The sequence below is a fragment of the Xiphophorus maculatus genome, chromosome 19 (assembly GCF_002775205.1).
Source record: "Xiphophorus maculatus strain JP 163 A chromosome 19, X_maculatus-5.0-male, whole genome shotgun sequence".
Classification (NCBI taxonomy): domain Eukaryota; kingdom Metazoa; phylum Chordata; class Actinopteri; order Cyprinodontiformes; family Poeciliidae; genus Xiphophorus; species Xiphophorus maculatus.
In genome coordinates this window covers 5,204,272-5,229,023 of record NC_036461.1, presented here as the reverse complement: position 1 = coordinate 5,229,023, position 24,752 = coordinate 5,204,272, and the positions used below count along the sequence as shown (strand labels likewise).

General features: G+C 35.7%; 2 protein-coding genes across 10 annotated transcripts in view; both read right to left on the bottom strand.

The window, feature by feature from the left end:
• LOC102225793 (ena/VASP-like protein) overlaps nucleotides 1-470 on the bottom strand; it is a 44,624-nt gene extending 44,154 nt beyond the window's left edge. Inside the window, exon 1 of the mRNA XM_023353081.1 lies at nucleotides 12-470. Within this exon, the coding sequence (XP_023208849.1) occupies nucleotides 12-16 (5 nt within the window). The 5' untranslated portion in view covers nucleotides 17-470. The remainder of the gene's footprint in view (nucleotides 1-11) is intronic.
• Nucleotides 471-3,320: 2,850 nt separating this feature from the next.
• eml1 (echinoderm microtubule associated protein like 1) overlaps nucleotides 3,321-24,752 on the bottom strand; it is a 66,653-nt gene continuing 45,221 nt past the window's right edge. For 6 of the 9 annotated variants that reach the window (XM_023353175.1, XM_023353171.1, XM_023353173.1 and 3 more), the window contains 20 exons: nucleotides 21,983-22,111; nucleotides 20,714-20,742; nucleotides 19,951-19,977; nucleotides 16,853-16,982; nucleotides 14,695-14,844; nucleotides 13,898-13,967; nucleotides 13,080-13,190; nucleotides 12,848-12,943; nucleotides 12,629-12,763; nucleotides 12,059-12,158; nucleotides 11,360-11,511; nucleotides 9,701-9,826; nucleotides 9,459-9,590; nucleotides 8,671-8,738; nucleotides 8,147-8,235; nucleotides 7,879-7,976; nucleotides 7,704-7,791; nucleotides 6,437-6,532; nucleotides 5,489-5,619; nucleotides 3,321-4,365 (listed from right to left, as the gene is read on the bottom strand). In XM_023353175.1, the coding sequence (XP_023208943.1) occupies nucleotides 4,240-4,365; nucleotides 5,489-5,619; nucleotides 6,437-6,532; nucleotides 7,704-7,791; nucleotides 7,879-7,976; nucleotides 8,147-8,235; nucleotides 8,671-8,738; nucleotides 9,459-9,590; nucleotides 9,701-9,826; nucleotides 11,360-11,511; nucleotides 12,059-12,158; nucleotides 12,629-12,763; nucleotides 12,848-12,943; nucleotides 13,080-13,190; nucleotides 13,898-13,967; nucleotides 14,695-14,844; nucleotides 16,853-16,982; nucleotides 19,951-19,977; nucleotides 20,714-20,742; nucleotides 21,983-22,111 (2,083 nt within the window). In that variant the 3' untranslated portion in view covers nucleotides 3,321-4,239. The remainder of the gene's footprint in view (nucleotides 4,366-5,488; nucleotides 5,620-6,436; nucleotides 6,533-7,703; nucleotides 7,792-7,878; nucleotides 7,977-8,146; nucleotides 8,236-8,670; nucleotides 8,739-9,458; nucleotides 9,591-9,700; nucleotides 9,827-11,359; nucleotides 11,512-12,058; nucleotides 12,159-12,628; nucleotides 12,764-12,847; nucleotides 12,944-13,079; nucleotides 13,191-13,897; nucleotides 13,968-14,694; nucleotides 14,845-16,852; nucleotides 16,983-19,950; nucleotides 19,978-20,713; nucleotides 20,743-21,982; nucleotides 22,112-24,752) is intronic. The other 3 variants (XM_023353174.1, XM_023353178.1, XM_023353172.1) reach the window with 2 other exon arrangements.

The window sequence follows — 24,752 nt, the reverse complement described above, 5'->3', positions numbered from 1 at the left end:
TAGCAGCGTACCTCATTTTCCTCCTCCTCCTTCGTCTTCTTCTCCTTTATCCAGCCGTTGGTGGTGCACTGATGAGCGTCAGATCCGTCTTGATAAATGTGAAGAAAAACTAAAAATAAAAACAGCCCTCCCGCGTCCAAGCAGCGTCAGTAATAGAGAGAAGAGAGAGAGAGAAAAAAAAACAACCGTTGAAATGATCCGCAGACGCTAAACCAGAGCGCGCGCCTCCATGCGCTTTGTGTTGCGCTGTCTCAGCGGAGCTCCGGCGGTTCGCTGGCGGCTCCTCAGGCCCATGTTCGGCTCAGAGACGCTCGGTCAACAGCGCCGGTGCGGCTCGGTCTCCTTCGTGGAGCATTTCCTCCCCATCCGGAGTGTTTTGTTTCTGGTCGCGGTGCGCCGGGGAAGCAGATTTCGTGGATTGCTAACACGGTGGGCGAAGAAGGAGAAGGAACAGGAGCGACTCAAGACTGCCCCCCAGCGGCCAAGGCGAGCATTGAACCAAGCCCCCTCCGCCTCCCAGTGGTTCCCAAAAGGTGGGAGCGGGACTCCACTGGGTGTCGCCAATTAACAGGAGTCTGGTCTTTGTCTTCAAAAGCAACAATGATTGTAAAATACAAAACAAAAGAACACAAATTAACATCGAGCTGTAGGAACACAAACTCTTATGGAGTATTTTGGGTCTAGTTTCTAGTGCAAATATCTTACAAAATGAAATTACAATTAAGATATGAGAGCGTAATTTAAATAATTAATTCCTCAATATTGATTTTTAAAAAAGTAAGAGTTTCACTTGCAGATTATTTCACTTATAACATGGGAAAATGTGTTTTTATAAGTTAAAGATAAAACATTTTGCCAGTGGAATTAGTATTTTTGCATCAATATTAAGGAATTAATTATTTAAATTAAGCTCCTATTTCTTGATGAAAAGCTACAGTATTTGCTAGTTGTGTCTTATTTCAAGTGTACTATATTTGCCAAAAATAAATGGTAATATTTTGCTTTTTTGTAGTGTATTATTGAAAACCCTTAAATAAATTAAACATTTAAATTAAATTAAAACATTTACACACATTATTACTGTGGGTTTGATTAAAATATACAAATACAAAAAAATGATCAAGTAATTTGGTCTAGTTTATAATTACTATACTAACTTTTAAGAGAAAATCTGAGTTTAAGTAAATTATTTAATACTGATGAAAAATAATTTGTTCCACATGCAGATTGTTTCCTTATATTATAGGGGAAATTTATTGTTATAAGTTATATAATCTGCCAATGACTTTTTATATAAATGTTAAAGAATTATTGACTTGAACAAGCTCCTGTATCTCGCTGAAAAGTTACTTATTAGTTAGTTTTGTCTTATTTCCAGTGTAGTAAGATATTTGCAGTAGAAATGGACAAAATACTTGGAAACATTTTGTGTTTTTGCAGTCAACTTATTCTGTTTCTGGGCTCAAGATCAACTAAACTGGACAAAAGGGAATATAAATAAAATAAAATTTAAAAAAAAGAAACAAATCAAAGATTTGATAAAAAAAAATATTTTTACCAGTTGGGGAAAACCCAAAATTATTTTTCTCTCCATTTTTATGATAAATACTGTTGGGTTTTTTTTTGTTATTTTGATCATGTGGAAATAAAAAGACAACATGAAGACATTTTCAAGTTTCATTTGTTTTCAGTCAGATGTTAGGTATTTAATAAGAATAAAACTGCAGCTTCAGGTGTTATGTGGTAAAACAGGTTCTGTTACATCCATCTGGAGGAAGTTAAAAGATTTTACTGAGAACGAAGCTCCAACCATCAGTCATACACACCAGCAGAGAGGCTCACACTAAAATCCACTCAACTCCGTCCCGATAAAGTTTGGCTCTGACGTGAAGCAGAAACCTGACTGAGACTGAAGGAGCAGAGACTGTTTCATGTAACGCTGAGCAGTCAGAAACCTGCAGCGTTTGCCAGGCGGAAGAAGTGCATTAAAGAGGAAAAGGGTTCAGTTCAGTGTCGGTGCAAAAAGTCAGGCGATTACAGTGCAACGGTCTCTTCCTTCCTCTGCAGGAGCAAACCTTAGAAGCCAAAAAACAACAACAAAAAAACAATATTTGCTTGTTTTTGATGCTCCTCTTTTTTGTTTGAAAAAAGACACATACAACATTTCATCAAAAAAAAAAAAAAAAGAGCTAAAACTGTTTCAAATATTCACTCAGGTTTTCCACAGAACCGTGCCATGGCTCTTGGTATAGATTCACCCACTCAAGACAACAAAAGGAGAAAACCTCAAGGAGAAACGACTGGCAGAGGGAGATTTGGATTAAAAGAAAAATGTTTCCTTTTCAGCTTGAACACTGCAAAAACACAAAATCTTACCATCCAATTTCTAGTGCAAATATCTTAACACACTTGAAATTAAAAAAATAACTTACAAGTAACTGCAGCACAATATATGACTTTGTTTTAAGTAAATAATCCTTTAATACTAATGAAAATTATTTCACTTATAACAAGACATATTCCCCAAGTTAAAAGTGGAATAATCTGCCAGTGGAACTAGTTATTTTTCATCAATATTAAGGAATTATTGACTTAAAACAAGCTCCTTGCTGAAAAGTTACTTATGAGTTAGTTTTTCCTCATTTCATGTGTCCTCAGATATTTGGACTTGAAACTGGACCAAAAATATTTCTTAAGATTTTGTGTTTTTGCAGTGTTGGTCAAATATGTTTAGACTATGATGCAGAAAATCCTTCATTCAGTTCCAATATCCTGAAACCTGATTTGTTATATTGTGATGATGTCACTGATATATCTTAAACTTTTTCACATTGAATCTTTACATCAACAAACTTTTATGTTTTTTCAGGAATTTTATGTGATAGACCAACAAAAAGGGCCTAAATGTAAAGCCAAATTTATTTTTTTTACAAATAAAAATCTAAACAGAATGTTTTCAATTAGCATGAATAAATTTAAATGTAGAAACAAACTAAAATGTCAATCCTGTGGTAAAACACGATGGTGGCAGCATAATGCCATGGAAGGATGGATGGAAATAAAAAAGGCCAATACTGGGGAAAAAAAACCTGCTAAAGGCAATACAGTCGTTTACATCAAACTCATGTGTCAGAATGACCTAGTCAAAGTCCAGATTTTAATCTAAATGAAAATTTGTCAAATAAAAGCAAAAAATTCAGATTTTTTTTCTGTAAATATTATTAGGTGATTATTTTAGTTATCAATTAATCTATTAATTATTCTGAAGATGAATTGATTAATTGGATAAAAACACTGGGAAATTCTGCATATTTTACATGTAGGCCTTTTTATGCAATATTAGAAATACATAAGTAATTTAAGTTGATTTTTTAAGTAAGAAAATGAAAATTTTATTGGCTAAAATGCAGTAACATGATTGCAAAGGATGAATCTGTAGCTAAAAAAATAAATAAAATCCTAACATGTGGAAGTGTAGTTAATCTGTTGATTATTTTTAGATTATATAAATTATAATTAGATCGCAAAAGTTGCTTTAAAAAAGTTTTAACCTAATATAGGGTTTTTTTTCATCTTGTATGCAAAACTTATTTATCTTTTGCACAATTTTGTCTTAATTACAGCTTTGAATACATAATTTTTTCAGCAAACAGCAATTAATGATTAACTGAGTACTAAATTAATAATTAATAAATAACGTATTTATCATGATTAAACGTTTCAGCGATTTCATAATTATGCACGACTTTGTGTTAGTCTGTTTCACAAAAAATAAATAAAAAACATCAAAGTTTGTGGTTGTCATGTGGAAAAGTTCAATACTTTTGCAAGCCATTGCCAGAAGTTCTTCCTGATATGTTTAGTGGGAAAGAGTCTTGCTTCATTAGTGCTTTCCTGAGTTGTTAAATACAAAATAAAAGTTTCAAGAGTAACAATAACAATCCCAACATTTCAGGCTTTTTTGGCTCTCCGGCTCCATTCGGTTCTGTCTGGCAGCGAACAAACATCCTGAGAGCAGAACCGGGACATCCACGCTGAGGAAGTGCAGTCAGAAAGTCGGAGCTTTTGGTTCTGTTGGACCGTTTGTTTTGTTCATGTAGTGTGACTAAAAAAAAAACAGAAAAAAGGAAAAGTTCTGCATTTCAACCACTTCCGATCACTCACATCCACTTCTTATTTGGAGTCTTTTGTTTTTTTGAGTTTGGTTCATTTTAGTGCAGTTCTGTTCGGTTCGGCTGTTCAGACTATCCTCCACTGCAGGACGCTCATATCCTTCCCGCCGGTCGACACCAGGTAGCTGTCGTCATGAAGGAAGCTCACATTTGTCACGTGGCTGCTGTGGCCCCGGTAAACATGGCCTGGAGCCTGGAAGGGATAAAAACAAACACATTTCTTCATACAATTCTGAATAAAACAAAAGGAAATGGTCACATTGGTAGCCAGTGGCGGTTCTGTAATGCTCTCCTGCCTCCATAAATAACTAAATACAGCTTCTACCCCAATCTATGACGATCATTGTTACAGGTAAAATTCACATTTTGTAAGTTTTTTATTCTTCCATTTTGGTCTCAACTGTTTCTAAAATCAGCTCAACCGTTCAAACGAAAAAATCCAGCTGTTATCGTTTGTTAATGTCAGTAAAATGAGCCGTTAAGTCATAGTCAAGGGGCGGTGCCCCGTTACCTAGCAAAACCAGTGGAATTCTGTCCGTTACCTAGCAACTCCAGTGGAATTCCATCGGTTACCTAGCAACCAAAGTTAAGCTGCAGCACATTTGGTCAGCTGGTTTTACTGCTGTATGCACTGTATAATGGCTGCTGGAAAAAAACAAGTGTTTTGCTGTTGACTTACCATCCAGAAACCACTTGCTGCTTTCTTGTTGGTTGTACAGGAGGCGCCACTTCCGCTTTTTAAAGATGTACGGTTGTATACTTGTTGCACGAACCACTCAATGCGGCTGAATTAAAATATTTATCTTGTGTAATTCATCCGCTTGCAGCCATTTTCACGTGAGTGGAAACGTTGAATTGGGGGCGTGGCCAGCAGCAGATTATTTGGATTTAAAGTGACAGGACGCTCTAAAACATCTCAATCTGAAAGGAACTCAAAATGAGACTAAAATCTCATTATTTAAGCATAATTTTGTGAAAAAAAATTAATGAACATGTTTTGTGTTGCCCGCAGTCCTATCAGGACTTGTTCAACGAAGTATAATATGTCACTTTAAAAAACTTTGATCTTATTTCTATGGATTTGTTTGGTCATAGGCTTTTTTAATGTTCAAATGAGGGTAGATTTTTCAAATAAAAGCATGAAATAATTTAATCCAGTCTGACTTGGAAGATAAATATTGAAGACCAATGTCAGAGCCAGTGTTAATCTACCTGACTTAAAAAAAAAGTGCTAATGTTGCCCTTCATGCTATGCTGCCCTTGGCAGAGAGCCACATCACAAACCGCCACCGTTTGTAGCCTGTGTAGCTTCGTACCCTGAACTGTGAACATGGGTATGAGAAAAGATGGACCTTCCCGAAATCATCTCCCGTAACCAGGAGGCTCTTGTCGTAGGACGCACACGCTGCGTTGATGTCGGTGCCGTCTGAGCCGTCGGGCCACAACCCTGAGGAGAGAAGAGCAGCAGAAACATTTTATCAGTCAGAAGTTCAACAAAAACAAACATTCACTTGGCTCTTTATTTAAATCGGCCAATCAAAAGCAAGCCAACATAGTCCAGTAGATAAATGTACACTTATCCATGATAGATACAAAAAAAGCTAGCTAGCGAGGATATATTAGCAGCTAATTAGCGGTAGCCTCAACTGCTGTGACTCACATAATGCAATAAAGATGTTTGAGTGTGACTCAAACATTTCCCTGACAGAAAAGTCCCAGAGAAAAATAATAAATAAGATTAAACAGTCCTGCTATGACAAAATTTAAGAACTGTAATGAATGTATTTAAAGCTAAGTTTTAAAAAATTCTAATGAATTTAAGACATTTTATGGCCTTAATTTTAGATAAATGAATTCAAGACTTTGACTAAGGAGGCATGGACACCCTCAGACCAGTCATCTAGATGATGAAGATGACTAAGATGACTTGCTGAAGTTCAAAGTGGGAATCAAAATGAGTAAAAGAGCTTAAAATTTATTTACGGACAAACCATGTCTGCTCCTTTTAGTCAGAATTTGGTGCAAAAAAAACACGAATGCAGTCATCCATCCTGACTTCTATCAATAATTCAGGTATAATAATGTCAAGACGGACCAAAATCTCTCAGAAACTTTTCAGACACTTTGCTGAAGTGATAAAATAAAGAATTAAAGTGAATTAGAAAACAGAACAGCCAAACCCACTACTAGAGATGTGTACCTAATAAAGTGGCCAGTGAATGCACATGGGTCGAGTGAGAGAGCAGGAGGCGGCAGTGTCTTACCAAACACCTGAAAGCCCAGAGTGCAGGTGTTAGTGAACCATTGGATGTCTCTGGTGGTCTCCACGCTGACGACCTGCTTACACACCGACGGGATCCCTGTGGGGACAAAAGACGTCCTGCATCAGCAACAGCGCTGTAAACTCTGCAGCAATCAGCAACGTTTTTGAATGGTTTGAATTGTGAATAATTTAGATTTTTTTAAAACTCTTTTTTAGTTTTTTACGTATTTTATCTTTGTGGTTCAGTACGAAATTAAGTCAACTCCTCTCAATTCTTAAAGGGAACAAATTATACAAAATTAATACTTTGTAAGTTTTTGTACTTCTTCCATTTGAGTCTCAGCTGGTTCTAAAAACACCTCAAGCACTTAAAAAAAAATGACCCAGCTGTTTTTTTGGCATGTCTGGAAATGAGCCGTTTCAAAAACCTAAAGATTGTTGAGTCACATTCCACAGGCACTGCACCGTAACCTAGCAACCCCAGAAGCCCAGCCCTGTTACCCAGCAACCCAAGGAGTTCCAGACTATTTGGTCAGCTGGTTTTACTGCTCAATTCACTGGAAAAGACAAGTGTTTTGTTGTCAACTTACGATTCAGTCAACAACGAAACACTTGATTCATTCTTGTTGGTTGTGTAGAAAATCTTGCCAAAAATTGTTGGTCTAATTTGTAGTGCAAATATCTTAGGGCATTTGAAATAAGACATAACTAACTTCCAAGTTCCTATTTCTTGCTGAAAAGTTATTTGTAATATAGTTTTGTCTCATTTCAAGTCTATTAAGTTATTCAAACTACAAACTACACCGAAAATACTTAAGATGTTCAGTTTTTTAAATGAAGGATTGTATAATTATGCATATGTTTGCAGCCATTTCTATTCTGAGTGTAAATGTGGAGTTGGGGGACGTGGCCACCAGCAGCTTATTTGGATTTAAAGTGACAGAGACACTAAAACAGCTAGAAAAATTTCATTATAAGGACAATATTGTGGAAAAAATGTAATAAAAATGCTTTTTATGACTCATAGCTTTATCCTAACCTGTTTAATGAAGAACAATAGGTCACCTTTAATAACGGCAGTAACATTCTGTGTTGTTTTAACGTGAACCTTGTAACAGTTTGGACCAAAATCTCTGAGGAATGCTGGTATTATGAAACACGTTTGGCAACTGGAATGTAAGTGATGTTATTTAAAAAATGAGCTCAAAGGTCACAGCTGAGGAGTCTGGCTCCTCTACAGTATGCTTTATTTAACCGCCCGTACTTACAGTAGAGAATCTCATAGTCGCCTGAATTTGAGACCAGATACTGGGAGTCCACAGACCAGTCCAAATGGGTGATGAAACTGGAGTGACCCTGGCGAGGGATTAAAGGAATTAAAATTAGAGAAATGACCCAGAGAGGAGAAGGTGAGGAAGGAGGTGTGAAGGAGACTGAGCTGACCGAACACTTCCCAACCCGACTGTACTTCCTGCCATTTTCTGCCACGGCATAGATGTAAATGTAGTTGTCATGGGAACCGATAGCCAGGAAGTTACCGTCTAGAGAAAACAGATCAAAGTTACCTCGTTTAGGATGTGATACTATGGGAATAAACATAAACCAAACAATTTAAAGTCCTCTCAGCGTAAAAACTGTATTTTTTCTTTCACTTGTCTAAATGAGGCAAGTTAAGCATATTACTGCAGGTAAAACAGAGAAACCAGCACACCTGGGCCGTAGCGCATCACCGACAGCTGCTCGTTCCCGTCTGTGTGAACCGTAACTAAATCCTTCGAATCCGTGTCCAGAACCAGCCACCTGCAGGATCAGAGACACACTGAGCTTCCTGTCAGCGTCACATAAATCTGTCTCTGTAATAAAACTATTAATCTTATGATGAATTAAAACAGGCTCATGGTTTGTCTTTCAACCAGAGACTGGACGAATGATGAATTTTGTTTACAGAGACTTCAGTATCCATTTTATTTGTTGTTTTGGGTGTTTTGTTTATTTATTTTGGATATTTAAAATGTCTTCCACTTCTAGTGTTAGTCAGAAATTAAAGTGAGTGTTCTTGCATTACTATGCAATTAACATTATATTACCTTGAAATGGTCTCAAAACAACAGTATTTTAGTTTATCTCAATGATTTCTGGGACAATTTATTGTCAAGCAAGATTTGTTATTGTATTATTGTTATTTACCTTTATTTGTACAGTTTGTCTCATTGAGAGACCAGTTTGCATTTGTACCTGCCAGTCTGGGTTCCTACGGCAACCACGGCTCCTGATGGGTGGAAACCTGCTGACTGGGCTGTATCCTGTGAAAACAACAATGAAAAAAGAAAACTAGGATTTCCTCTCCATCTAATATTTCCATCGGTGATGAGACGTAGAAAAGTGCAAACTTTGAAACTGTACTTGAAATAAGAGAACTAACTTACAAGTAATTTTTCAGCAGGATATGCTAGCTTTTTTTAAGTCAACAATTCTTGAATATTGTTAAAAAGTACTAGTTACACTGGCAGATAATTTTTCTCATAATACATTTTTCTATTTTGTAAGTGAAATAATCTGCCAGTGGAATTAGTACTTCTACTCAATATTCAAGAATTGTTGATTTTAAACTAGTTAGTATATCTTATGCACTAAGATATTTGCAGTAGAAACTAGACCAAAATACTTGATAAGATTGTGTGTTTTTGCAGTGTACAGCTTTCATCACATTCACCACTTTATGTAAGTAAAAATCTGCTCATGGTGACCCTGAATTCTTGGGGTTAAAAAAAGAAATCAACCTGCAGCCTTAAGTTCACATAAAACACAAAAATGAATAGTAAGCGGGACGAAAAAAGAAAATAAATAGGCCTATTCGTGATTTATTTTTTGTAAAAAAACAGTTTTAAAGAGGTTTCAGTATAATGTGTTACTGTTTTTAATCCTCATCCCATATTACAATTTTAAATTAGTAGTTAATGAACTGTGTTTATGCTGTGTAATTCCCCTAAAGGACCCCAGGGGGCAGTGTTGACTAATCTCACCTCCAAGGTTTTGGTCCAGATGAGCTGATGAGTGCTGGCGTCCCACAGACAGACCTGCCTGTCATAGCCGCAGGTCAGGAACTGGGGTTTCCAGGGATGAACAGCCAGACCCCACAGCTCGTCAGTGTGACCCTGCAGAGGAGATTTTATTAATTATTCACCCAGTCATAACAAGTGAATATGGTACCTAACAAAAACAAAATAACTCCTTCAGTGGAGGGTGGATATCTGAGCACATTTACCTGAGTGATGGGTATGAATTCTCCATCCAAGCTGCCCTGCAGAACGAAGTTCTTGGTGGTGCCGATGAGGACGGTCTCCCCTCTGCCCTCTGCTATGGTTCTGATTGGACCGAAAAACTCAAGAACCTGCAGAATGAAAATAAAGCTGTTGTTTACCTGGAAGCAAACATTGACAAATAAACAATCTCTCTTCATAATGAAGGTTTTAAAATACCTTGAATACATATCCAGCCTGACTTAAAAATTGATGTCAATGATTTTCTTCTAATGTTTTTGAATTTCTTCAGACCTGGTTAAATCTTTTAGCACAATCAGGCTGAATAAAAATTTAAACTAAGAAAATGTGGTGAATTACAGTCAATTAGGTTTTCATGATTTAAGAACTGTGTGTTGTTTTTGCATTCAAATCTGTTAAGGGGGTGAATATTATCTGGAGGACTGATGTAAATTGTGTCAGTCAACAAAACACTCATCTTTTCCAGCAGCCATTGTACAACACATACAGCAGTGAAAAGAGCTCCACTTGGGTTACTAGGAAAAGGAGCTGAGCTTCTGGGGTTGCTAGGTAACAACGTAGTGTCTGTCACACGTGATTCAACAATCTGGAAGTTTTTGAAACGGCTCATTTTCCAAACACCAAAAAACATTCATGTATTGTGAAAGAATAGCTGGGTGTTCTTCTTAAACGCTTGCCTTGTTTTTACAAGCAGTAGAGCCTGAAAAGGAAGGACAAAAATCCGCAAAATGTGAATTTTGCCTAATAGATCGCCTATTATAATTGAAAGAGTTTGACTAATTCATTTCTGATCTGAAACAAGAAGCTAAGAAATGTGAAAAATGAAAGAAAGTAAAAAAAAAAAAAACATTCCCCATCTTCTCGCTAATTGAGATATTCAAAAAAGTTCCTGATTGCTGCAGAGTTTGCAGTCCTGTCACTGATATAGCGCCTCTTCTATCTCTTGGGAGGCGCTACAGGTGCATCAAAACAAAAACAGACTCAAAAACAGCTTCTTCCCAAAGGCAATTAACACCTTTAACTCTCACATGCTTTTTTATGCATGGTGGATATATGAGTATGCGTGTATATGTAAATTTAACTGATTTAATATATAACTGTATATATTGTATATATGTCTTACATTGTTTGCACTGTTTTAGAGATGGCTTTAATCTCATTGTACATGTGTAAAGTGCTCCACAGGGAAACCATCAGAGTATAAACAGGTTGGCGGAACTCTGCTGGGGTTGCTAGGTAACGGGCTGGGGTTCGCTGTGGTTGCTAGGTAACGGGCGGAACTCTACTGGGGTTACTGGGTGAGAGACAGTGCCTGCTGATTTGTGATGTTGCATTTTGAAGTTTTGTCTAAATGGCTAATTTTTCAGACACTCAAAAACATTAAGAAGTTAACAAAAAATGTCTGGGTGGTTTTTTGTAAAGCAGTTTCGTTGTTTTTAGAAACACCGGAAACCGAATTTGAAGTACAAAAACAAGCAAGATGAGCCTTAAATATTGATGCTATGCACTTGCAGCACTTCCTTGGTATGCTATGGAGTTCCACCATCATGACTGACTCATGCTAAAAAACACTAAATTACTAATGATTAAACTGACAAATTATTTGCATTATTCAAAGAGGATGTTAGGTTTTCCTTCCTTACCTCCACTGTTTGGATTTGCTGGTAGCTGCTGTCCCACGAAATGAGCCTGCGGTCCTTCCCTCCGGACACTAGGGTGCCGTTTCTCAGCATGCACACTGCGAAGATGCTGCCCTCGTGAGCTCCCTGGATGACGCGGCTGATGCGATTAGTGCCTGCACAACAGAGACGGGAAGAGACAGATGAGCAGGATCTCAAGCCAGGGAGACAGACAGGAACAGTGATCAATAGATTAAACTGAGATGGAGAATCGCTTTTCTCATTAAATCTCTGCTCACAAGATCAGGCTTTGATCTATTCTCAAAGTGACCTGACTTTAACCTCCTGCCTGCTACACTGGAGCTTGTGACTGGAAACATTTGGATTGTTTTATTCCCTTCAACTCCGGCTCACACATTTGATTATATTCACTGCAAAAACACAAAATCTTACCTTGTATTTTTGTCTAGTTTCTAGTACAAACATTTTAGTAGCCTTGAAATAAGACAAGACTAACTTGCAATTATTTTTTCAGCAATATAAAGGAATTCTTTACTTTATACAAGCTCCTATATCTTGCTGAAAAGTTGCTTGTAAATTAGTTATATCTTATTTTAAGTGTATGAAGCTATTTGCACTACAAACTAGACAAAGATAATTGGTAAGATTTTGTGTTTTTGCAGTGTTCATGCATGTTTTTTAATTCCTTGCAAATCTTCGTACCTTTTCCCCACACCAGGATATTTCCACTAGAGTCTCCTGTGATAGCGTCGCCATTTTCAGCAAAGGTCACACACAGAACGAACTTGGGCTTCTCCTGTTTCTGTAGCACAACACAAGAATTCACTGATTTCTTCCACTATATAAGAATTTACATAATACAGATTTTCTTTCATTAAATCGCATATACAAGGTCTGAACTTCAACACATTTTTATTTGTTTTCTCCAAAATATTCTTGACTGAATCTCTTATTTTCAGCCACTACGACCTCTTATGCTCAAATGAACCCTTACTGGAGTAATCGAATTTTGAAGATTCTGAAAGTCTGAAAAAGTTTTTTTCATTGAAAAGTCAATGACATGCAATTATGAATGCACTGTAGTAGTTATAGATATGGATATAGAAAATACTAACTGAGAAAGGGCGTTAAAACAAAGTTAAAGTGAATAGTAATTTATTAGTTGATGCTATAGATGTTAGAGGGGTGGGTGTAAAAATAAGCTCATACTTCTTTGATAAAATCTAAGTGAAACTGATCATTTTTTTGCCTAATGTTAGATATTTCTCTTACCTCAAACAACCCCTGCTTTTTGACCAGCATGCCTTTCTCCAGAGTCCAGAAATAGAGATGAGACTTTCCACAAGTCACAACAATGTTGCTGTCAGTCGGGTGAAAGTCTGCAGCAAACACCGACTCATTGGAGCACTGAGCAGACCCACAAAAAGAAAGAAACAGGTCCAGTTCAGAAGGACAAACAGCAGAACACACTGTACCAGAAGACGCTCCTACCTTTGCTTCAGCGAGCCTCTCCTCTCTCTGCCAGTCCCACACAGACAGGACGTGATCGTTGGAGTCATCCACAACGCAAAGTGTGTTTCCTCCATTCTGATTTCCAAAACAAACAAAAAAAACAACAACACAAACCATATTATGTGTTTATTTGGCTTCACAAGAAGAGATCTAAAAGCTAACTCCTAGCAGAGCTGGAGTGGCGCTAAAGGTGCTAGCTAGCGTCTCTTACCGACTTGGAGAAAGCCAGGCAGACGAGCGCTCGGTCGAAGAAGCCTGCGCCCAGAACGTGGAGCGTGTTGAGGCTGACAGAGTCCCACACGCGAACGTGAGGAGCCAGCTGCTGCCAGAAAAACAAATACCAAGTTAGGATACAATAATCCGTTTATTTAGCTTGGTGAATATTAATTATTTTGGAAAAATATTCAATCATAACATCAAAAGTCTTGAAATATTTACAAAAGATTAATAAAAGAAGCAAATTTTCTTTTTGCAATAGACTATAAGAGGCTGGACACCACATTTATTCACACACACCTCAAATTTGACCTTTGACCTACAAAGGTTCTAAATTTCTAAATCACTTCAAATAACTTCATTGGACTTTAGATTTAGCCAAGCCAAACTCTAACCCATAGGGAATCAATTTTACAATAAATTATGACAATAATTATTGCGATAAACAATATTTTTGTTTTGAGACTATTTTCAAATAATATACTGATAATTGCCTAATAACACAAGTTCACCTTCTCAAAGACAAAGATATTTAATTTTTATTTAACACTGCACTTAACACAAAAAAGGAAGATATTTTAAATATCCAAAACAAAACAACCAAAAACAATAAATAAAACGTAAATAAAAAACACAACCAAAACCATAAATACTGATCAGAATGGAAATTATGGAGCTCCTTTCAATTTACTGTGTGATTAACTGCATCAAGTGTAGAAGTTATGAGGCTCTATGACTGTTATTTTAATTTAACGTACCTTAATATTGCTTCAGTAAAGCATGAATGTGAAGAAACAATAAAAGTTCACTTACTTTTCCGTCTGAGGAGGTTCCTGCCACCTGCCCAGTTGCAATCGTAATTTTATCAGGGTGGACGGCCAAACTGAAGAAAACAGGAAAAACATCAAATAGTCTCAGAAAAATAATCAGCCTGGTTGGGAAAACTGACATTTCTGATCAGAGTGGAGGAAATTAGATTAATTAAAATACATTTTTCTTCTCTTAGACATTTTCCCAGTAGAGTCAAAAGATAGAAATTAAGAACATAAAGTAGGGGTGAGCGACATGGATATAAAGTTTTATTACAATATCTCGTGGTACTATTGTGATAACGATAAAGTTACAGGCAAAAGTGGCAGGACTGCTTAAAAACCATTACAAACTAACGACTTCATACTGGGTGTCAAAATGATTCTGGTCCAACTGGAAATGATTGAGCTCATTTTAATTTATTATGCGATTTATTGACAAATCAAGGCCTACATGCCACAGAAATAATAGCCACACTAACAAAAATACTGATCCTGAAAAAAAACATTTCTATTTGTAATAAGCTTCTTCAGGACATCCGTCATTTAAATAAGTGTGATTTATATCATTAAACTCCACATTTTAAGTGTATTTAATCAGATTTTCAAACTTACTCATTGAGCCAACAGTGGAAAATACAGTAAAACATTAATTAGATTCTAATATGACAATAATAAATTAAAATTCTTGCCATGAAAAGATGTTTACCACCATAAATGCTTTACTAACAGAAGGAACGTTTTAAATAAATCCTCGTTTTAATGATGGACGGGAAGCGGAAAGTCCAGTGTGTCTCTCACCACTTGATGTCGTCCGTGTGTCCTGTGTAGTGTCTCTGCAGCTGTTCGTCCACGTTGAACAGAACGACCACGGAGGCAATGAAATACACCGTCTCTCCAGTAGGAAGCAGGTACAGGTTGGAGCGACAGTCTCTGCCGCGGTAACCGTAGCTGGGTCAAGGGTCAAGGAATCCAAATGGATGAAAATGGATTTGGCACAAGAACAATGTGTCAAAGAAGTTTAAGGTGTTTTAGGTGAAGAAAACATCGAAAAAAAAAAAACCTTCTAGTCTAATCGGTCACATAAAATCTCAATAATATACATTGAAATTTGTAAATAAACCCTTAAAAAACATGGATGTTTGTGCTTTCCTCTTCACATTTTTTTTTGCCTTTTGGGTCTTTTCTGTTCCTGCGAGGCTGAACAGCACGCCACATTCACTCCTGGCAAGAAGAAAAATAAGCAAAGATGGCCACAGATGACGAGAAAACAAAAAAGAAAATAGCACAAGAGGAGCTGCTGACTGCTTGTGCCGTCGGCTTGTCAGCTGTGTGCCGGTTATTCCTGACTCCAGGCTGCAGGGCGATGAAAACAGATCGACTCTGACAAGCAGGGGAAACATTTACAGACTCTTGTTTTTCCAGAATAACAGGCTGAATATATTATGCACACAATTACTCAGCTGAACACTGAAAAAACACAAAAACTTAAATACTTTTGGTCTAGTTTCTAGCACAAATATCTCAGTGCACTTGAAATAAATCTAACTTACAAGTAACTTTTCAGCTTGTTTTAAGTCAACAATTCCTCTATATTGATGAAAACGTGCTAGTACCACAGGGAGATGATTTCACTTATAACAAGACGTGCCAGAGGAACTAGCACTTTTTCAGCAATATTAAACAGTTATTGACTTAAAACAAGCTGAACGTTCAGCAAGATATAGCTATGTCTTATTTCAAGTGTTTTAAGATACTTGCTTAAAATATCTGGTAAGATTTTGTGCTTTTGCAGTGTTGTTTCTGAATAGTAAGTCAGTAGCAAAACATTTGTGTTTTCCAGCAGAGTTCTGCCTGGGTTGCTAGGTGACGAGCTGTGGTTGCTAGGTGACGAGCTGTGGTTGCTAGGTGACGGCACAGGGCCCAGAATTCTGACTCAGCAATCTGGATTTCAAGTTTACCAAGATATTTGCACTAGAGAGCCACCAATCTGATATTAATATCTGTATCGGCCCAGACATTGAAAAAAATCCATCCATAGTGGCAGATCTATTCGGTCTAATTCTATGCTTAATTATTTACATTTAGAATTCCTAATTACACTTTCTGAACGATTTGAAAAAAGTTTTATTTTTTTTACATGTTGGTTCATTTTGCCAATTTATTCTGTCATTTTCAATTTCTTTGTTATGTAACATATTACATTAGCTGTTTTACTCCTAATTTCACAGAATGAACAAATTAAAGTTGTGTTGTTTTTATATGTTTGACCAAATTTGTGAAACTATTCACTGCAAAAACACAATCTTACCAAGTTTTGTTGATCTAGTTTCTAGAGCGAATATCTTAGTACACTTGAAATAAGACAAAACCACCTTACAAGTGACTTTTCAGCTTGTTTTAATTGTTTTAGGTATATAATTTCTTAATCTTAATGAAAAGTACTAGTTCCACTGGAAGATTATTTAACTTATAACAATACATTTTTCCCATATTCAATATTAAGAAATTATTGACTTAAAACCAGCTCCTACTTTATGCTGAAAAGTTACTTATAAGTTAGTACACTTTAAAAAAGACAAAACTAAGATATTTTTACTAGAAACTAGACCAAAAATACTTGATAAGATTTGGTGTTTTTGCAGTGTATGGTGTATTGGTTATCAAATAAATTTGTAATTCAGCTATGTCTGTATTTATTTAAAAAAGGAAACATTTTCAGTAAATTTAGCACTGTTTTTCTGAGTCGGATCAGTATTGGCCAACAATACTAAACCTCAGATATTGGCATGAGAAGAAAACAAAAGTAGATCGGTGCATCCCCAACTAGCAGTAGTTGGGGATAGTTGGGAATATTATATTACCAAAAATACTTGCTAATATTTTGTGTTTTTGCAGTAAACGTTTCATTTCGGATTTTACTTCTGCAGAAAACTCCCGGGCAGCAGAGTCAGGATACACCCAGTCCAGTTTGAGCTTGTCGCTGGGCAGCTCGCCTCGGGCCTCCAGGCTGTAGCTGTCCACTTGGTCCTTAGGCATGAACATGGTGACGGGTCGACCCTTCAAGAACATCTTCACATAACCTTCCTCTAGGAAAGGCAGCAGAAAAAAGCCTCATCAAACCATGAGTTTATACACAAACAGATCAGAATAATTAATTTGGGAGAAATTAGTGAACAAAAGAAGCGCTGGTGAGTTATGAGTGAGATCGGTTAAACAGTGATGCAATTGGGTGTGAAGGTGGAGTTAATTTATCTTTTTGTTGTGAAAAGATAATTAAAAACAGAAAAATTATAACAACACAAACAAATGCCTTAAACTGGCTTTTATGGCTCATTTCAAACACATCTGTGCGAAAACAAAGGGCACAAAATGAACAGCAGATGTTTTTAAAACACACAGCAGAGATTCAACACAAAATCCGGAGACAAACAAATGACATGTTGTCATCAGTGTAAAATGTTAACCTATAAAATAATGCATGCAGAGGACAAAAACAGAAACAAATCTGAACATTTTATAACAAAAAGTTCAGATTAATCGTGAACAAAAGAAGCGCAAATTAGTTTAAATAATAGTCAACTAGTTTAATCGTTAACTGAAGTATACAGATTCAAAAACAAACATATTCAGAACATTTAAGATACAATTCTAATTTGTCTATAAATATGTTTTATCCAAAACTCTTCAAGTAGCGTAGTTTTTGCTTCACCTGGTTCAAACACACTAAACAAATGCTGTATTATTGCTTTTTAGGGAATCTTGTTAAAAAAGGAATTGATTAAGTTTTATTTTTTGCATATTTCAATGCATTTCTAATATTGCATAAATGAGGTTCAGTGAAAAATCTAGAATGTGGCCATTTTTAAAAAACACAATTAATTACTTAATCGTCCAAATAATCAAATATTCTGACGATTAATTGTCAAAATAATCAACTATTCAGGCGGTAAATTGTCAGAATTATTAAATATCCTGACTATTAATCGATTAATCGTCAGAATAAATTGATGACAAAAACAACCGTTAGCTGCAGCTGTAATTTTTTCTAGCAAAAGATAACTTTAGAAGATCTGATCTAAATTAAGCCATGAATTGGCCTGTTTAACCTAAAACAGTAATATTTCAAATGATGAGTGTTGATGTTTTGCGCTAGTAACAAATCTGATAGTACTGGGTGGGAACTACAGAGCAGAGGAGGCAGAGATGGGAGGACAATACGTGTGAAAAGAAGGTGGAGAATGTTGGATATTAGATGATTGAAATTCCTTGTTATGTCATAATGAGGGACAGTAAAGCAAAGAACAAACTAAGCTAATAAAAGAAGGAAAGAAAGGAAACTGAAAGCAATTATAAATCACCAACATTTTTAACATATAGTAAAATATTTTACTGGAGCAGCTTGTTTTTTGTTTGAAAGTTTTTACAAAATACAGAGTTTTATTTCATAAAAGCTTAATGTTTCAGTAGCTTCTTTCCCATTAAATAAGAAACACAACATTTCCATATAACCTTATATTTTAGTCAGTCTGATTATGTAAATACTATCTCAAATATTAAATGCTTGATGTTTTGAGTAGCTTTTTTACCAAATACATTTTTACTCTTACTTGAGTGATTTCTTAGATGGCTACTTTTAACTTTCACTTGAGTAAAAATCTGTTTTTGCAGTGCAACTATCTTTATCTACTTTACCCGGTTTTGGTTTAAGAGTTTAATCCCTCGGAAAGAAAGCTACATGTTTCAGGATATTACTCCCTCTTTTTTTTCTTTTCTTATTTTGGGCACAGATACAAAGCAAAAAGCTGAAAACTCAAGACAAGATTCAATAGAAACTGTGTCAGTGTGCAAATACTCATTCCAAGTGCAGGGAGGCTGCAAGAGCAGGAGTTAAAAAAAACAACAACTGCAACTGGAAGCAACTGCAAGGCATTGAGTGGCAGACATCTTTGTGTCGTTACTATGGTGACCAAAACTGACTGAAGTGAGGCTGTGAGCAAACAGACAGCAACCGCTGCAAAAACACAAAATCTTACCGAGTATTTTTTTATCTTACCTCACTTCAAATAAGACAAAATTAACTTACAGCTATGCTTTTCACGGTAACAATTTTTTTAGGATGATAAATTGCCTCAAAGGTTATCATGATAAACGATAATATTGTTGTTTTGAGACCGTTTTTGAGTAATGTAATGATAATAATGGCATAATAATGCAAGAACAAGTTCTCAAAGATCAATAAACTTTAGATTCTAGTAAACATTTAACGCTGGAACTGAAAGACATTTTAAATATCCAAAACAAATAAAACAGAAATATCTAAATAAATTTTGAAATGTCCATAAACAAAATTATCCTTCAAAAAAAGAAATAAGGGCTTGTTGAGACTGAAGACTTTCATCATCCAGTATTTTGTAGGAAAAAAAAAGAAAATCAATAAATCATGAAAATGGAAATGTTTGAGTTTGTTTTAACTGATTTATTGATTATTGCGACAAGCCTATTTACAAGTGACTTTTCAGCAATAAATAGGAGCTTTACTTCAGTAAATAATTTCTTAATATTTATAAGAAAACTACTATTTCCACTGGCATATTATTTCACTTATTACAAGAGATTTTTTCTATGTTTTAAGTAAAATAATCAACCAACGGCACCAGTACTTTTCTAATAAATATGAAGAAATTATTGACTTAAAACAAGCTGAAATGTTACTTCCAAATTAGTTTTGTCTTACTTCAAGTTGAATAAGATTTTTGTGGTAGAAAGTAAAAAATACTTGGTAAGTTTTTGTGTTTTTGCAGCTTTGAGTGGAGGTTAGGTGGGATGTTTGTGAGTTAATTTTTCCAAAGGGAAAGTTTCAAACGCAGCTCAGCAATCCGCTCCTGCTCCAGTCTGGACAGCTTTCTGCTCACTGCATGAACAGGTTTTTATTGTTTTCTCTTCAAGACTCGGCCTGAGAGCAGCGGCTTCACGTCTGAATGAATCCAAACTGATGAGCAGAGAGCTGTGCAGACAGGGCGGAGGTAGGGGGGTAGCGGAGGGGCCCTGACCTACCTTTGCAGTGGGTCACACGTCGCATCCCTTGTAAAGGTCACAGAGAGACACACAAGCACCAGATGAAGGCTGGCATCGCTTCCTCACCTCTACAGTGACCTCACTTCCTGTTTCCTGGTGAACGGCAGCTTCTGTCCATGATGTATTCAATAAACCACCGCAATCGTTTTCTAAGAGTTTCTCTCTATCGTCATAATAGTTTTTACGTTTTTCATCTATTTTTTTTAAAAACATGTTAAAAAGAAAGTTGCATGTTTGTTCAAATATTAAGTGGAAAATTGTGCATGTATATTGAGCATTGGTAAGATCTTCTTAGATAAATGACAATGAATGTAAATCTAAATTTGCCCTGAGTATGACTACTTTTGTGGAGGGTATGATGTAACAAATATAAGTATAAAGCATAACAATAACAATATTAACGGGTCCTACTGCTGTGGTGAATTTAACAAAAACCTGAAACTGCTTCTGAACTGAAATCTACAAAAAAAAAAAAAAACGTTTTAATAATAAAAGATTTTGTAATGAATTTTGAAGCAAGGATAAAACGATACAAGGTGAATGTGTTAAATGTAAAGAATGAATGAAAAATGAATGTTTAACAGTGACATTTAAAGCAGGACATCATGGAAAGAAGCTGAAGTAGACTTCTGTGTGCAAAACACTCATGACACAGAAATCAGAGCTGATATTAAATTTGTTTTTTGGAAAAAATATAACATCAGCTCTCAACTTTTTGAAAAAGAAAAAGCTGGACTCTTACCTGCATTGAACACTGGATCCCTCTGTTTGCTGCAAAGTAAATGAATAAACACACAACTGTCAGTCATCCAAGCTCACACACTTCAGTTTAGAAATCTACAAACCTAAAAAAATCAGTAGATGCGTTTCTTTTAATCACAAAATTGTGCAAAATGAAATTTTAAAAATAAATTTGCTTAATGGAGACATAGCAATAAAAAAACAACAACTCTATGATACTTTATGATAAAAAAAAGTTTTTGTGCTAGGACCAGTTGGTTTTTCCAAACACTTTTTTAGCATCACAAAAGTCACATGATCAATAGCCGGATGTTACTACTGGAGAAAACAACGAAGAAGACAATGACAGGAAGTGGTAGGAGGATGAGCTCTCACCATTGGTCAAAAAATTGAACTGAACTAAGAGTAGCACTACTTAAACATACTTTTTACTCAAAAGTAAAAGGTCGCCATCCAAAAAATTACAAAAAGTACAGTAAAAAAAAAAAGTATTTGGTTAAAAGTCTACTCAGGTACTGAGTAACCAATCAAATTAGGATTTAATATTTAAAAATGACATAATCAGAAAGTTTTAAGGACCAAAATAACAATGATTAATATGAGTAACAAAAAATAACAAAATCAGGCAAAAGAACATTTTTCCAAATCAGTTTCTTTCAATAAAAAAACATTTGAAACTAACAAAAACAGCAGGTTTGTGTCTGGTGAATGTTTGGTTAAAACCTGTTTGTTTTTCATTCAGTGAGTAGAAAATCCAGAAATTTTACTCAAGTAAGTAAGAATAGCGATACTTCTTAATAAAATTAAATTAAAAGTAAAAAGTACAACATAGCAAAAATAATCCTAAAAGTTCTTTTTTTTTTTTTTTTTAAATACTGAATTAAATGTAATTGAGTAAATGTAACTAGGGACTACCCAACTCTGGCTCTCACAGCACCACAGTTCATGAAAAGTTGTGTGTCATTCTAACGTGTTGAATCCACAGCTATTAGTAAAATGGCCGACTATAATTGCTCCCAAGTCGCTCCAACGCTTGAATGAGACGCCGACATTTCCTCTGATGGCTGAATTGTAAATACATCTTACTGTTTACATCCGTCGCTGCCATGATTTTTAATGACTTATAGCGTGAATAGGCTTCTTATAAGCTATTTTAATTCAGCAATTGCGAAATTGTTTTTTTGTTGTTGTTTTACATTAGGAGAATATTGACAAAGATTTTCACACATTTGGGATGGAAACGCAGTTAGTGACTGAGGTTTGGGTTTACCTGTCGCTCCTCTTGCCGCTGGAGTTGCTGCCTGTTGACCCGGCCCGGGTTCGGTTCCCCTTGGAGTCGCCCGAATCCTTGCGAGTGAGAGTCCCCACGTGTTCGTTAGAGTTGGCTCTCCTCACAGTGCTGCAGGGACAAACACAAGAAGCAAAACCAGTGAGAGGAAGCAGACAGAATAAAGGGCCGTAAAATTACCCGACAGGAGCGTCTGTGAGCTTTCCTGAAAAGATTTAATTGATAAGGATTTGTTTTTATGCCCTATCAGCAACAAGAAGGCGTTTGAGACATTAAGCACAAATTCTAATCTTGTTGCTGAAATTAGGGATGCAAGTTATTGATTGAGTTGATCAAAAGTTGATTTATCGTATCGACTAATGACTAATTTATAAGCGGCTTATTTTAATCTGAGTTTTTTCTTGAGTGCTCAGTCTTTTCATATGGCGGGCTAAATGTTTCATGGTATGTTGAACTTTTTAAAGCAGCTATTAAAATGTGATAAAGTAGAAAGTTAAATTAAAAGGTGTATTAATGGTTTTCTTACATTAATACACCTGGACGTATAAAATGGAGCAAAACAGCCTCTTAGGTTGCTGAATAAAAAATAAAAGATGAAAATAATAAAATATGCGAAACCCCTAATTCCCCATGAATAGAGAAACATTCATACAGAGGTAGTCAGTTGTTGCTGTTGAAGGAATGTTAAAACTTTGCTGCTTTAAGCCTTTTTAACTCACCACAGCTATCAAAGTCAACCTTTTTCCATAAGATTAAAATATTTCCTCCACTTTTCTGTCACATTATCATCGCCTTCGCAGTAAATCAGTAATTTTTGAGTGAGAAATTGACGCTGCTACGACATGTAGCTCGGCTAAATGAGTGCTATTAAAGTAAAACTTAACTTAAAGGAAGGGCTTTTCGAGTGTTTATATCTCAAAACAGTGTTCTTTTGTATCCCAAAACGGACTTGGGCCGTTTCTCTTTCCCGTTCCGCCATAGCCCCGCCGCCATCTTTGTTTCACATCAACGGCCGGATGCGCTTGAGGATGACCAGGCGCGCCACCTGCTGGCTGGCGGCCAAACTACAACACTACAAGACGTTCTAACGGAAGTTACTAGTTAATCAATTTGAATTAATTTTAATCCAATAAACCACTAATCGAAACTAATAGTAAGTCAGTGAATAGTTTGCATCCCTAGCTTAAATACATTATTTTTATACCTCCTCTAACAAATGTAAAAAATAAAAATAAATAAAATCTGTTAAATTCTTATAACAGTCTATTGCTGGAACAACAACTTGTATTCAGATTGGAAATATTACCACCTCCTACTTTGGCAGAGAAAGCTATTTTATTTTCCTGTTTCAAGGTCTGCTGATCCTGTCCTAAAAACATATAAAACAGTCACAATAAATTAAGTTTGCTTCACTGCCTTCCAAAGCAAAAAGCGGCAAATTAGGGATCAAATAAAAAGGTGTTAGCTCAGTCAGTGTTATTGTCTGCACCAAACCGGCTGAAATACATAACACATTGGAATTTGTTGAAGTGCAAAATGATAAGATTGTATTTCTCCACCGGAATACAGTTCATTTAAAACAACAACATGTCAGAATGAAAGCAGCGCTGTGCAGATCTGCATGAGGGCAGCCAGTCTTTTTTCCACAACAAAAAAAAGAGCCAAATCAGCAGCCAGCAGGCAGACAGGTCATCTAATCCACTCTGTCCAGAACCTGAAACTCGCCGCTGGCTTTTATCCCTTCTGCACAAACTGTGTGTGTTTTTATTCGAAGCAGCAGAGAGGAACAACTGTTTGCTGTTTTTCCTGTGAGAAATCCCGGCGCCCTAATTGGACCACAGGGCTTTAAAGGCTGCAGCAAGTCGGGAAGCGGCTGCGACGAAGCTTAAATTAATACAAACATCTATTAGGAGAAAGTTAAACTAAAATTCAACTTTCTATGTTTACACGCTGCAAAAACACAAAATCTTACCAAGTATTTTTTTTAAAAGTTACAACTTATTTAAACCCTATCTAGATTAAATAAAATATATCACTTACCAACTCAGTTACTATCTGAAAAGTGTAATTAAAAACTTGCATTTATATGCATTTTAATTTATTGTGCTAAGGAAAAAAACTAAACAAAATTCTTACACACACACACACACACATATATATATATATATATATATATATATATATATATATATATATATATATATATATATATATATATATATATATATATATATATATATATATATACTGTATATAAAACTCTCATGGAGTCATAAAACAGAGATATGTGTTTAATAAGAACAAATTAATGTCAGATTAAAATATTGTAAATGTCTTCATGGCTTCTGTTGATCTGATTAGTTCATAGAAAGACACAACCTGCACTGCAAAAACACAAAATCTTACCAAATGTTTTTGGTTTATGGTGAAAATATCTTAGAACTCATGAAATAAGTCAAAATTAATGTTTTAGCAAATTATGGGAGCTTGTCTTTAGTCATTAATTCCTTAATTTTGATTAAAAAGTTCTAGTTCCACTGGCAGATTATATAATTTATAACAAGACATTTTTCTCATGTTTCAATTGAAATAATCTCCCAGTGGAACTAGAACTTTTTATTTGTTCCATGTTTGACCAAATTTGTGAAACTATTCACTGCAAAAACACAATCTTACCAAGTTTTTTTGGTCCAGTTTCTAGAGCGAATATCTTAGTACACTTGAAATAAGACAAAACCACCTTACAAGTGAC